This window comes from Perissodus microlepis, chromosome 7 (genome assembly GCF_051167445.1).
Source record: "Perissodus microlepis isolate ML-2025 ecotype Zambia chromosome 7, ASM5116744v1, whole genome shotgun sequence".
Taxonomy (NCBI): domain Eukaryota; kingdom Metazoa; phylum Chordata; class Actinopteri; order Cichliformes; family Cichlidae; genus Perissodus; species Perissodus microlepis.
In genome coordinates, this window is record NC_140467.1 from 24,009,241 (window position 1) to 24,023,826 (window position 14,586).

The 14,586-nt window shown below is 38.8% G+C and overlaps 1 protein-coding gene across 2 annotated transcripts in view; it reads left to right on the plus strand.

Moving 5' to 3' along the window:
* The first annotated feature begins 2,887 nt into the window (after window positions 1-2,887).
* The window catches only part of LOC146383120 (chemokine-like protein TAFA-5), a 48,404-nt gene continuing 36,705 nt past the window's right edge, over window positions 2,888-14,586 (plus strand). The window contains exon 1 of one of the 2 annotated variants that reach the window (XM_084934291.1): window positions 2,888-3,666. In XM_084934291.1, the coding sequence (XP_084790417.1) occupies window positions 3,576-3,666 (91 nt within the window). In that variant the 5' untranslated portion in view covers window positions 2,888-3,575. The remainder of the gene's footprint in view (window positions 3,667-14,586) is intronic. The other variant, XM_084934292.1, reaches the window with a different exon arrangement.

Below are 14,586 nucleotides of genomic sequence, written 5' to 3' on the forward strand. Positions count from 1 at the left end.
CTAAGTTTTTCTTTAGTTCAATAAAGCTGGGATTCATACTTTTGACTACTGCCTTGCCTTAAGAGGTCTCCATAGTCAGCAGTGCTTTTTTCATTTGGCAGACTTTAATGCCAAATACACTTCCTGGCACAATCCTCAAAGAGGGTTTGTGTAAAGCAGATCTATTAAGAAAGGGTTTGTGAATTTGATGATTGACTAAACAGAAAAAAACTCTCTTGCAACCAATGACTTTAATGAGCAGAAAAAATGACATTCTTTATTGAATTTTTAATTTATTGAATTGAATTTATTATTAAAACCATGGTTTTAAATACAACTAGTTTTGATTTTATCTAGGATGTTGTTGCAGTGTATCTGACAGCTGGTACCTGGGAAACCCTACATCGTAAAAAAAAAAAATCCTAAAAAACCAGTAATACTCCGGCAGCTGGGGGGCCAAAATAATACCATAAAATAACAGAAAATAACTTTCCCATGAAAATACGGTTATTTTCAGTAATGACAATACAGTTTGTTGCCCTAATTTTACATGGGATTTTGCCTTTTTCAAGTGCTTTTAAACATTAAATTAGGAACAATTTAATGTGATTAAACAATGAAATTACCTATAAAAAAGGTCAATGAATGCGGCAATATGAATAATAATACTTAAATGTACAGAAATATACAGTTAACAGTTGGTTTAAATAACAATGGATTGAATTCATATAGCGCTTTATGAGACCCTCAAAGCGCTTTACAATTCCACTTTACCACCCACTTTCCACCAGTAGGTGGTAGGTGAAGTGTCTTGATCAAGGACACAAGGACTGAGAGTGTCCGAGCCGGGGCTCAAACCGGCAACCTTCTGATTACAAGACGAACTGCCAACTCTTGAGCCACGATCGCCCTAAACAACAATAACAATAATAATAATTATTTGATGTAAAAAAAGTTTATACGAATCATTTTCTATATTTTTCCATAGCATTACATTTGAATTTACAGTTCAATCTTTCAAATAATGGACAAATATTTGTGAAATTATGATGCATTTGTGAATGTATTTTAACAATCTAAATATGCATATGTACAGACAGATACATTTAAAAAAAACATGAAAATTATGTTTTATTACATTTACAGTGATTTTAAGTTAATTTACATTTGAAATGTGAAATCACAGTCTATTTATGTGAATTTAATGATATTCTAGAAAAACAGTACAAAACTGTAAAATACACAGTAAAATACTTTTATATCACGATTTTTTTACAGTGTACTTAACCCTACATATGCTGTTTTTGTATTTATATTTAACTGATTACCTTTTACATCTGTTTAAAGTATTTTTCTTGTATACTGATTGCTGATGGATGCTAATATTTGTGAGGTGATTAATAATTAGCAGCAGTGGTATGGACAGTGATTCAGAGTTAGGAGCGTGATTCCTCTTTACTGGAGCAGATCGGCGGGGAGGAGCTTGAAGTGTTGCCAGTGACAAGTTATCGGTTGTTGCCGCAATAAAAGTGAATAAACAAGATGAAAAATAAATTGATCAGCTGCTAAAAATGGCTTGTAAAATACCACGAGTTGTGTGACACTGTATACTTTTAACATAGCAGTGTAACAGCTCGAGCTTGTGGCAGCTACCGGTGCACACTACTAAACATCTCGGGAGCGGCGACAGCTCCGGCTGGAGATTCTGCCGAGGACCGTTAATTTGAGCGGTGGAACTGAAGGCTCGCGGAACCCTCGCAGAACATTCCAACTATAATGTTTACCAAAGCGATTCACATGAGAAGCCTTTCCTATGAGACAGTCGACAGCATTATCAGTTTCTCATGTGGCCCCTGGGAAAACATCTCACCCCTGCTCTAAATGAATGTATAATGAATAAATAAATACACGAAAACATATTTCTGACATTTCTGCTATTTTTCATGTGTTTACTGTCGTATATATAACAAAATAAGGACGATACTGTAAACGTACTTTTGTTCTGCAATTTAAAAAATACCAACATACCTATGTTAACTAAAGTAGGCTTGCAAATAGTTTTACTTGAAATGGAGATTCCTCTTAATTTCTCTGAACACGTGATATTTTTTTATTTCAATGAAAATCAAAAAATTTAAATAAATGATGAATTAAAAAAATGTTCTGTTTATTATCAAAAAAATACATCATTAAAACAAGTTGAAGCCCCAAGAGGACACTTTCAGTTTCCAGGTTGTGTTTGGGTCCTGTGCACAGCAAAATCTCCAGTGTTAAATTAACACTAGAGAGTGTCTATATGGGTCCACACCTCTGAGTGTTAAATACAACACCATTGAGTGTTAAATTAACACTTTTGACAGTGTTATATGTTTAAAAGTAACCTAGTCAGTTTTAAAGATTAACAATGGCTAACACTGAGCAGTGCTGATTTTCTAACACTGGAAAATAACTCAAAATGTTAGAAATATTCCAGTGTTAGAAAATCAGCACTGCTCAGTGTTAGCCATTGTTAATCTTTAAAACTGACTAGGTTACTTTTAAACATATAACACTGTCAAAAGTGTTAATTTAACACTCAACAGTGTTGTATTTAACACTCAGAGGTGTGGACCCATATAGACACTCTCTAGTGTTAATTTAACACTGGAGATTTTGCTGTGTGGAAACTGGTTTATCTTGGTAATAAAAGAGATACCAAATACCAATAATGGAATAATAGCAATAATTTAAAATAATCTTTTACAAGTGATGAGACTTTTTATTCATGAATCTGAATTTATTGACCGATAAATTCAATTTAATCCCACCCCACACAAACGTCAGAGTCCTCCCCGGAGGTCAGGGACGCTCTGATTCCGTTCCTGTCCATCATGAAGTAGCCTCACTCAGTCTGGTTGTCTTAAATACTGTGTACGCTTTTTTTTTCTCCGACATATTGGTCTTTGTAATTGGTGTGACGTCAGCTCGTATGTGACTGAGAGAGAGAGAGAGAGAGAGAGAGAGAGAGAGAGTGTGTGTGTGGTGGTGCTGGGGGGGGGGGGTACTCAGACCTGCACACATTACCTGCTCTTCATCCTTCTCCGTGCTCATCACTTATCGCCAGGCAAGCACCGAGGCACCGACCAGGATCACAAACCCCGCGGAGAAGCGTAAAGTATGCCTCCCGAGGCGCTTCGGTTTGGACCCGGTGTCTGTTGTTTAATCTTTGGCGGATTTTACGTGGACGGGTTGGTAAACCAAAGGACACCGAGCCGTAAGTTGCAGGTTAAAGCTGGAAAACTTCTAGTTTGAAGCTTATTGGATTGTGACTCTGCAGCGGAGGACTCCCCACATCAAAAGCTGCTGCTGCCCGCAGGGGAGCTCTGTGAGGACCCTGTGAGTTCTCGTGTAGTGGAGAAGAAGATCATCTTTACTGTCCCAGATCTCCTCCACTGAGGATCTGTCACTTCAGGCCCGTTTGTGAATACATATCTCGAAGATGAGAGGTGTCTCCTCTCTCTGTCCTCCTCTTGGTCGAATGTGGATGGATGTGGCGTCGTGAGGAGGCACTAGCCTGAGGACAGTTTGGAGTTTTTTGCCCACACATTCTTCACCTCATGCTGTTCCTTCGGCCGGCCTGGGCTCTGACTGCCGCCGCGGTCTGCTTCCTGCTCCTATTGCTCCTCCACAGCCAAATCCTGAGAGAAGGTACTTTTTCTGTTTTCTGGTTACATAGTTACATACATATGTGCCTGTGTACGTTTGTGGTCAAACTTAGGAGCCAGAGTGCTTCAACAGGTCAGATACAATATGGAAAAAATGTACTGAAAGGTTTCTGTCTCTGTGGTTTCAGTACCCGGAGACACTAACAGGGAAGTGCATTTGAGCATGCAGTCGGTTTTAGTCGTCTGTGCAGCGCTTGTGCAGCAGTGATATGGTTACGCTATGATGATGATATGGTAAATTAAGGCCAGAGATGTAAAACAAATGAATCAACATCAGTAGAAACACGGACCCTGGTCGGGACGTCCGGGCGGGATAAGGCGCTCAGGAAGCAGTCTGAGCTCCAGCAGAGCTTCGATGTTTTCCGCTGTAGGAAACCGAAGCAATCAGAAACAGTCTCAGAGATGAAACACTCTACCTGTCTATCCATCGTGCCACACACACAGAGACTGTACGGTTCCGTACACAGACCGTGCAAGGAAATCTAATGAATGTCATGGCAAGTTATTAAACTTCCTTGTTAGCAATTGTGACATTTATTTTGTTGGTCTGGCCGCTCTACTATTGCAGTGTTTCATTTCTAGACTGATGTGCAGGTTTTATCAGTAACAGACACAATAATACAAAGTGTTTATTTTACTAATGTTCTGGACTATTTTTAATCCTTGTTAAAAAGTAGTTTTGATGTTTGTATGCTGATCTCTGTTGTGTTAAGAAAATATATGACATAATGTGGCCCCGCCGGTACACAGGGTTTAGGCTTGTGCAAAGCTCCACTCTCTCAATGCAGGGGCATTACACTTTTATTACAATTATGATTAGAAATTAAAACTTGACCAAAATCTGATTAGATTCAAGCAGGAGCTAGAAAAGTCTCTTTGCAACTCTAAAAGACAACAATCGGGAAAACAAATGTTTTTCTGATACTTTTTATTATTTGCAATGAAAAGAATGAAGTTATTGATCTTTTCTGAGGGGAGTGGTACTCACACAATGAGGGTAGAGTTAATTTGTTCCTCTGGAGGACTCAGTAACCTCGTACCGTGTTTCACTGTGTGCTGTCATTCTTTCTCCTGTTAACTTCGTCTTGGATTCATCTGCTCTGTGACTGCATTTAACCTCTAACCATCATATTTACCATCATCTATTTTTTTTTAGTTTACTTTAAGCATTTGATCTTGTTTCCCCACCTAAGAAGTGGTTTAGATACTGCTACTCATCCTCTGAGACCCCTGAAACTTTCTTATAACAGGGTCATTGCTGGTGGATCCCTTATTTTCTTTACTTATGAAATTCTTCATCTTTGATAATGTTCCTTTTCTATTCTCCTATATCCTCTGAGATCTTTCACTTTAAACAGATCTTCAGATATTGTAGTCTAGATAGTCGGAAGAATCTATCTCTTAGTAGCAGTCACTATTATTTATATCAGTATATGTCATATATCATATCAGATTATTCGTGATATTATTTGTGATAATATGAAGTATTTACGTGATATAAAAGTGTCATATTACAATTTTATAACAATGCCAAGTGTTTACTTGCATAATACACGTGACAGGAGACAAAGTCAGGAAAACAGGAGTTTCATCAGCAATTGCTAACAAAGCACAAAGCTTTGTAAAATATGCAAGAAAACTGTTCCTGCCAAAGGTGGAAACACTACAACCAGGCTATGACGGCATGTGAAGAGATGATACAAGCAGCTGATGGTATGTGACCTAAAAGTATATAAATTACTCCATCAAACTCTCTCGTTAGGCTCAATATGACAGGAAGAACAAAATAGTGCATGGAAATTAGTAATGCAGTTACATGGTAGTAAAGGAGGACTTTAAGCAGCTGGTTCAAAAGCCGAACTCAACATACAATGTCCCGTGTAAAAACAGACATTGAAGAGTTCTGAAGAGTTAAAAGGTTAAGTTACTTTAGTTATTATTACTCGAAATTACAGCGCTCTGTCTTTATTCCATATGTAGTGGCGACAAGAACAAAATTCTGTCACGGATACAGATGTTGGTGATCGTGACATTAAGTGCAGGCGATGTCTGTTGAACGTGACCTGTGGAAAAAAATACAAACAGAGAATAAAATGTTGCATTTGCAGGGGGATGATTTATACAAATATAATATTATAATAAATCTTTTATTTAAATTTTTTTTTATAGATTTGAATAATTGCTGTATGTGTGACAATATTCACGAACAGTTTTGTGGAGATTGGCCTGCACATTGAGGAAGAAATAGTGTACATATATGCAAACATACATAATGATCATGATAGATAGATAGATAGATAGATAGATAGATAGATAGATAGATAGATAGATAGGGAGGGAGAGAAAGGACGGACAATGGTCTTAATTTTGTTTGCACTAACAAATAAATTGTACTGCTTACAAACTCCAGTCACCAGTAAAACATAATAAATATAATTGTCATCATTTTCTTGAAACATTGCATTATTTACATCTTTAGCTGAGTGATTCTTGCCAAAACAAGCAGCACTGCAGTAGTAGAGAAATTCTTTTTGTAACTTCCTTCCGGACTCATCTGGCTGAAATGTCGCCAACAGTGTGAAAATTTCAGTGTTCAGGTTTGTTCTGTGGTGGATAGTAAAGAAAAGAAGGAAGTGCAGAGGATTTTTACGAAGCCTTGTCCCTGAAGCACCACACACACAATACTCCAGCTTAGTGTTGGAGTCCCACTCGTACTTTGCATTCACTAAAAACACTGATATAAAATTGCTCAGTGATCCAAGTGGAAAAGCACCACAGCGTTTACTTTAAAGAGAACAAAAAAAAAAAAAAAATCAACCTGTTCTGCTTCCATCTCTAGCAGCACTGATTTTTCTGTGGTTGTCAGTACTAGTTTGCAAAAAGCACCTCATCAGGGGGTTCTGCAGTGTTGAACGTGCCCCTCCTTTGGGATACCAAGAGAGCAGTAACATTAATAAGCTCAAACGTTTCCAATGAAAAGTGAAAATGAGTTAATAAGTTGTGATCAGAAAGGGCCAGTAAAAATTAAACAATGTCTTTTGCCTCTATGGTGTAAGCTGGATCGTGTCCAGTAAGTTGAGCAATTTTAATTTTGGAAAAGTGGACAAAGTTGCAAGGAGCCAGATCTAGTGAACAGGTCAGCTGATGAGCAAACATTTTGTCGATGTAGCCTAAAAAATGCATCTTTAATACAGTTTGTGCCAGCACAGTGTCTTTGCTACAGCCTAGTGCAGCCTCCATGTTGTTGTAGGCTTTCCATAAATATGATTGCAAAAGTCTTCATCAGCAGCTTCTGCAGAGGAAAATCTGCAGGAGAAAGTTTATATTCTAACATACTAACAGTCATGCTGCATCATGTTCACCTGCAGAAAAACAGAGAGAAACATCTGGATGTATTATAATCAGTGTTTTGTTAAGCTGCATTAACACTCAACGACATCATCAGCTGTAATATCAAAAACTGGAACTGATATTATAACAATTTGTGTCAGCCAAGAATACAGTGAGAACATATTCAGTTCTCTCATCTTTGGTTAATACTGCACATAAAATCTGCAGTTATTGAAGTGAACTTATTTTTTGTTTACTTGTGGAGTGAACTGAAAAAGATTCCAACTAATAATAAAAGTACAGTGAGGGTAGCATTAGTTAGTGTCTCGGTAGGTCTAATGACTTTTCTCAGGGCCTCATCTTTAGCTACTGTAGGTCTTAACATCCATCAGGTCACTTTTCCAGCTAGCCAGTGTTGAAGAACCACTTGCCACTTTTGAGGCATGGAGTAAAAGCTAACAGTCTTTCCTTGGTTTTTGTAATTGCTATAGCCAGGACACAACAAAACTGAGCCCACTTTTTAGACCATACAGTGTGAAAACTGTAATACATTTATGTTTTAAATTATGGACAGTACAAGCATTTCATGCCCACTTTGAGCTCAAGCCCCTTATCCTGTGAAACCAGGCAGACACTCTTTCTACCTTTATGACTTTCTCTTCCAGAGAACTGTTTTGGAATATTTTGTCACTGGCGGTGATAGTGCTGGGATTAGGTTCACACCTTAAGTTGTTATTATTGTAGGCTCAAGAGACTGGGTGATTTCCCATAATGCACTGGGCTTGACCACTTCCCCCTTTTGTGCTACTATTGCACACCATTAAATTTGATCTACTCTTGCTTGTAATTTGTGTTATGTCCTGTTTGTTATTGTGTTTACTCTATGCAATCCTCTGGTGTCCTCTTCCTCTTACAAGGCAGTTCTTTCTTACCACCATCACCAAGTGCCTTCATAGGAGATTGTTAATTTAGTCTTGTCTCTGTTTAATATTGTTTTTCTACCACAAAGTGTGTTGAGATAACTATTGTTGCTAACTGTTGTCTGCAAAATGATGCCCACCCCACGGACATGCCAGATTAAAACAGACTCGCCTCCAACTCTAAGCTACAAAAAACAGCAAAAACAAAACAAAACAAAAAACAAAATTAATCATAAAGGCAGATTATAGTGGCAGGTTCAGTGTATCCCATTGTTTCTACCTAAGTCCTTTTTCAAATCTGTGAATCGAATGATTTCATCATTTATATGGGCAAATAAGACCCCCAGGATTAGTATGACCTCACTACAACAGGGTAAGCTCAGTGGGGGTCTTGCTTTGCCCAACTTGATGTTTTATTATTGGGCAGCCAACATTCAGAAGTATACCTATTGGCTGACTGATCCTCAGGCTTCTTGGTGTTGCCTTGAGGCTCAATCATGTTTCTCTTCCTCACTCCCAGCACTATTATTTTCATCCCTTCCTGTTTCCCTGTTACGATTCACAGACAACCCTGTTCTAATTGGCTCTCTAAAAATATGGTATCAATTCCGGCGTCACTTCAATTCTGTCTCTGCTTCTGCTCTGACCCCAATCTGCAACAACCACCTCTTCCCCCCATCCCTGGTGGACTCCTCTTTCAGTATATGGGCAAGAAAAGGTATCAAATGTTTTTATGACTTCTTCAAAGATAACATTTTTCTCAGCTTTAGTGAACTTTGTTCTTTGTATGATTTGCCCTCGTATCATTTGTTCCGCTACTTTCAAATAAGACACTGTGCATCTTCTATCTTGCCAGAGTTTCCAAGTCAGCCTCTCAAGCCTTGGTGGGAAGACTTATTCCAGTTGAAGCCTCACAGTAAGGCTCTAATATCACAAATCTATACTTTAATTATGGCATCGGGCAATTACTCAACCAAGAAAATTACCTCGAGTTGGGAACAGGAACTGGGTCTTCAGTTTGTTGAAGGTTACTGGGACAAAGTAATTGACAGAATTCATTCTTCAGCCTCATGTGCAAGACTCTCCCTTATTCAGTTTAAGACGGTATACAGATTACACTTCTCAACATCTAGATTATCTAAAATATACCCCGGCATTCCTGACCTGTGCAACAGATGCAACACCTCCCCCTGTGATTTAACTCATATGTTTTTTGCCTGCCCGTCACTTCAATTATACTGGACTTTTTACTCTGAAGTGCTCTCTCATGTTTTGAGCGTTACTCTCAAACCATGTCCACTAGTTGCCATTTTTGGTGTTTCTGAGGACGCCACCCTGAACCTTAGTCGTAAGCAACTGGATATTATCGCTTTCACATCACTGCTGGCACGGCGTCGAATCTTGCTGTCTTGGAAAGCTCCTCACCCTCCAGCCCGATCACGTTGGCTGGAAGATGTTATGTTCTTTTTAAAAATGGAGAAAATAAAATTTAGACTCAGAGGAAATGTTAATAAGTTCTCACAGATGTGGCAGCCTTTTATCATTTACTTTAACTCATGGAAAACACTTACAATAGACTAAACTTTTGTACCACAGGGTTCCCTTTTGTTATGGTTTTGGGAGGGAGTTGATTTTTTAAATTATTTATTTATTTTTTGTTTGTTTGTTTGTTTTTTGTTGTTTTCTGTGCGTGGGTTGTTGTTTTTTTGTTTTTCTTCCTTTTTTTTTTCTTCTTTTTTTCTGTTTTATTGTTATCATCCGAATTTTAATGGCCTAATTTGTTTTGATATATGTCTTTATATCGGTTGGTACTTGCTGTATTGGGCCTGATATGTTAAATTACATGTGCAAAACTTTATAAATAAAGAGGGGGAAAAAAAAAAAAAATTATAGTGGCAGGTTGTGGTTTTTGCTCAGGGAGCGGTCTGAGGGAGGGCTGATCGGCACAGGTGTTGTACATTCACTAATCCCACCTCTCTCTTGTTATGCGGTAGCCTGCTGGGACCTTGAGGCTCTCTTGCACACAGACTGAGAGGTTACAGCCAGCTTAATAAAGAAGAGCTCAGTTATGATTTGTGTGCAGTTTGGTGTGCTGAGCAGTTATAGCTGAGCACACAGTCTTTATGGTGTGACTGAGGAAATTAACACTGTAATGTACATCTGAGTGTGTGCTGAGGAGACCTTACGGTTTGTGGGATGACTGTTACACGGCAAATTTCCCAAGAGAGGTGGGAAACTGAGCACTGTTTTATTGAGTGTAACGAGAGGCCTGTGACTGTAAGAGATTTGGGTTTTGTTTTGAATTCACACACCAGTAAAGACAAAAACTTGAAGAGGGGAAAGAAATGCAAAGAGACTTTATTTTTGAGAAGGGGAAAAGTTTACCAAGGTTTTTAGGTTGTATTTTATGTAATAAAATGCAAAGGCTTGAAAAATGTCCTTTTCAGGATTTTGCACTAAAAGTAAAAAATAGGAAGCCACCACCCACCCTCCACCTCATGATGCTTAATCGATGTAATCAACTTTAATTTGATGCAGGGTGAAAAAAAAATGCGCAGAAATCAATTATTTTTCAAGAATAATTTAATAGATTCAACATCTTTCTTCAACAGAATTGCAGAATTTACAGATGGTACTTTCCCAAAGGAAAAAGTACTATAGCTTACTAGGGTATATTAGACTTAACAGTTACTATATACAGGGAGTGCAGAATTATTAGGCAAATGAGTATTTTGTCCACATCATCCTCTTCATGCATGTTGTCTTACTCCAAGCTGTATAGGCTCGAAAGCCTACTACCAATTAAGCATATTAGGTGATGTGCATCTCTGTAATGAGAAGGGGTGTGGTCTAATGACATCAACACCCTATATCAGGTGTGCATAATTATTAGGCAACTTCCTTTCCTTTGGCAAAATGGGTCAAAAGAAGGACTTGACAGGCTCAGAAAAGTCAAAAATAGTGAGATATCTTGCAGAGGGATGCAGCAGTCTCAAAATTGCAAAGCTTCTGAAGCGTGATCATCGAACAATCAAGCGTTTCATTCAAAATAGTCAACAGGGTCGCAAGAAGTGTGTGGAAAAACCAAGGCGCAAAATAACTGCCCATGAACTGAGAAAAGTCAAGCGTGCAGCTGCCAAGATGCCACTTGCCACCAGTTTGGCCATATTTCAGAGCTGCAACATCACTGGAGTGCCCAAAAGCACAAGGTGTGCAATACTCAGAGACATGGCCAAGGTAAGAAAGGCTGAAAGACGACCACCACTGAACAAGACACACAAGCTGAAACGTCAAGACTGGGCCAAGAAATATCTCAAGACTGATTTTTCTAAGGTTTTATGGACTGATGAAATGAGTGAGTCTTGATGGGCCAGATGGATGGGCCCGTGGCTGGATTGGTAAAGGGCAGAGAGCTCCAGTCCGACTCAGACGCCAGCAAGATGGAGGTGGAGTACTGGTTTGGGCTGGTATCATCAAAGATGAGCTTGTGGGGCCTTTTCGGGTTGAGGATGGAGTCAAGCTCAACTCCCAGTCCTACTGCCAGTTTCTGGAAGACACCTTCTTCAAGCAGTGGTACAGGAAGAAGTCTGCATCCTTCAAGAAAAACATGATTTTCATGCAGGACAATGCTCCATCACACGCGTCCAAGTACTCCACAGCGTGGCTGGCAAGAAGGGGTATAAAAGAAGAAAAACTAATGACATGGCCACCTTGTTCACCTGATCTGAACCCCATTGAGAACCTGTGGTCCATCATCAAATATGAGATTTACAAGGAGGGAAAACAGTACACCTCTCTGAACAGTGTCTGGGAGGCTGTGGTTGCTGCTGCACGCAATGTTGATGGTGAACAGATCAAAACACTGACAGAATCCATGGATCGCAGGCTTTTGAGTGTCCTTGCAAAGAAAGGTGGCTATATTGGTCGCTGATTTGTTTTTGTTTTGTTTTTGAATGTCAGAAATGTATATTTGTGAATGTGGAGATGTTATATTGGTTTCACTGGTAAAAATAAATAATTGAAATGGGTATATATTTGTTTTTTGTTAAGTTGCCTAATAATTATGCACAGTAATAGTCACCTGCACACACAGATATCCCCCTAAAATAGCTAAAACTAAAAACAAACTAAAAACTACTTCCAAAAACATTCAGCTTTGATATTAATGAGTTTTTTGGGTTCATTGAGAACATGGTTGTTGTTCAATAATAAAATTATTCCTCAAAAATACAACTTGCCTAATAATTCTGCACTCCCTGTAGAGTAATGGACTTCTATACATTTTACATCAGATTAAAACTTTGGGTGTAAGATTCAGATAATTATTTATTAAAAGCTAGACATTTTAAATGAGAATAAGAAAGAAAAGTATGTCTTTGTGCCACCTTTTCCCTGTTAATGCCCTATCGGCCCCCCTGGCTAAACTTTGCTAGATCCGCCCCTGCACAGTTACGAGCCATCAGCTACGTAGAAAAGGATCCTGGTGTGGAAAGTAATATTAAATCAATTCTAACAACAGCTTATCAAGCTTAAACGTGCTGCTGTTGTTCAGCAGCTGGTTTCCTCTTTCTGGTGCAAATGGGCCAAAAACAAAGAAGAGACAGACTCACAACAGAAAAGCCGATCAGCGGATCATTAATCAGTTTCCCGATTGAAGTAGCAGCAGGAGGGGGAGGGAGAGAGAGGCAGTCGCTCCATATATCGGTTGTTAAGCTTAACATGGGAACGCTTTACAAACATTCAGAGATGAACTTACACACTTGCTTTACTTCTCTCGGGGATAACTTCCTCAGATGAAAGCCGCTCTATCACGTGAGGCATACTGCTCCGACGTGCTACGGTTATGAGCAGAGTTACGCAGTGTCACAAGTTTTGTGAGGTGCTTTTTTGATATTTAATGGCTCGATTACATTTTTTATTTCTCGCCGATATCCGATCCAGTAATTTAGGTCAGTATCAGACCGATACCGATACGTAATATCGGATCGGTCCATCTCTAAGTTTTCAGTATTTCTTTTTACAGGGGTCCATTGCCATGGTAACCTTAACCTGCGGCAAACTTGTTCCAGATTAGAAATCAGCTGATCAGTTCTCTAGAAAGTTGTGCCTCCATTCCTGGAAGAACCGTGAGAGTTGGAAGGTTTACATTTTTTTAATAGAGTCAAAAGTCTATTTCCCATTCTGTGTGATGTATTGAATATATATTTCTATATGCAACTTTATTTATTTATAACAGTCTTATGGTTCTACTGCCCTGCGACAGACTGGTGACCTGTCCAGGGTGTACCCTGCCTCTCGCCCTAAGACAGCTGGGATGACAAAGCTGTGAGTAGTAACTCACAGAAGTCAGCATTTTTGCTAGTTTTCCTTTATGACTTAAAATAGGCTAATGTGTATTACTATAGCATCTCATTTCCAGTTTTACTGATCCATGTGCTTAAAGCACACACATTTAATACTACAGTGCTTTTCTTCTCTCACACACTGTTGTGTTGTTTTCAGTTATTGTGCGTTTCATCTAGTTTTATTTTGTGTTGAAAAATCAGCCACTTTCTTGCCAGTACACTTATCAATAATTGTGGTTGGTCAGATACTACAACACCACCTCTTTAATGTGAATGCACAAAGGAAACCCAAGTTGAGCCAGCTGGCCTCGGTATGTTGAGCTTGATTCATAGTACAAGCCTCGAAAAGAAACTGTCCTTGATGTGACAATTCCACTCTGGCTCTTTGTGAAAGTGATTTTTGACATTTCTGATCTGATACCAGACTTCTTTCACACTGTGGGTGATACCTGGAATTAGTCATGTTTCATAGATGTTACTGTTTTTATTTCAGGTAGAATATGCACTTCTGAGGCAGCTAGATGCAACATAACACTGGCACATTTAAAGTTCTCCTCAGTCTCTGATGTATGACAGAAAAACAATAAAATCCCCTCTGCTCTCCGTGAAGCAGAAACTTGCTTTTTTGTTTTTATTCAGCAGCTGCTTCCGAGTTTCTTCATCATATGCAGATGTTTCAGATAATCAGTGCTGCTGCAAAAAGAGGAAAATCATAAAGTCCAGCAGCTGCTCATTGAAATTCATCAGTCATAGCTCAAACAGAGACAAGTGAGCAGCTGCACGTTTGCAATGATTCTGCAGAGTCTTTTTTGTAAAACGGTCTGCCAGTTTACATGACATCAAAACACAAGGTAAAAAAGCACAATATAAAAGATCAGTTGTAGAACGTTGTTTTGGTTGTCTCTTTTTCATTGATCATCACAGTGTGAAACACTTTAATGAAGACAAACCGCAGATCAAGTTTAATTTCCTTATGCTCTCTGTTTACTTTGTGTTTCCTTCCTTTTATCTGCCTGCTCATAAAGCTCGTTTAGATCCTGGAAACAAACCTGTTATGCAGCAGACACGCTGTTGTGCCTGCGGTGTTGAAAGCTTAACTAAGGAACCTTCGGAGCCCAAATTAATTTTCAATGCTCCATTAAGTTGAGCGTATATTCATGGGAATTATGAACACAGCAACTGAATGAAAGAGGGAATCATCAGCTGAGGAAAAAAAACACACAACAAAAATTAAGAAAGCGAAAAGCTCCAGAGAGTGTAATTGGATTTGAATAAATGGGTCTGGAGGAGGAACATCAGCGAGTGATT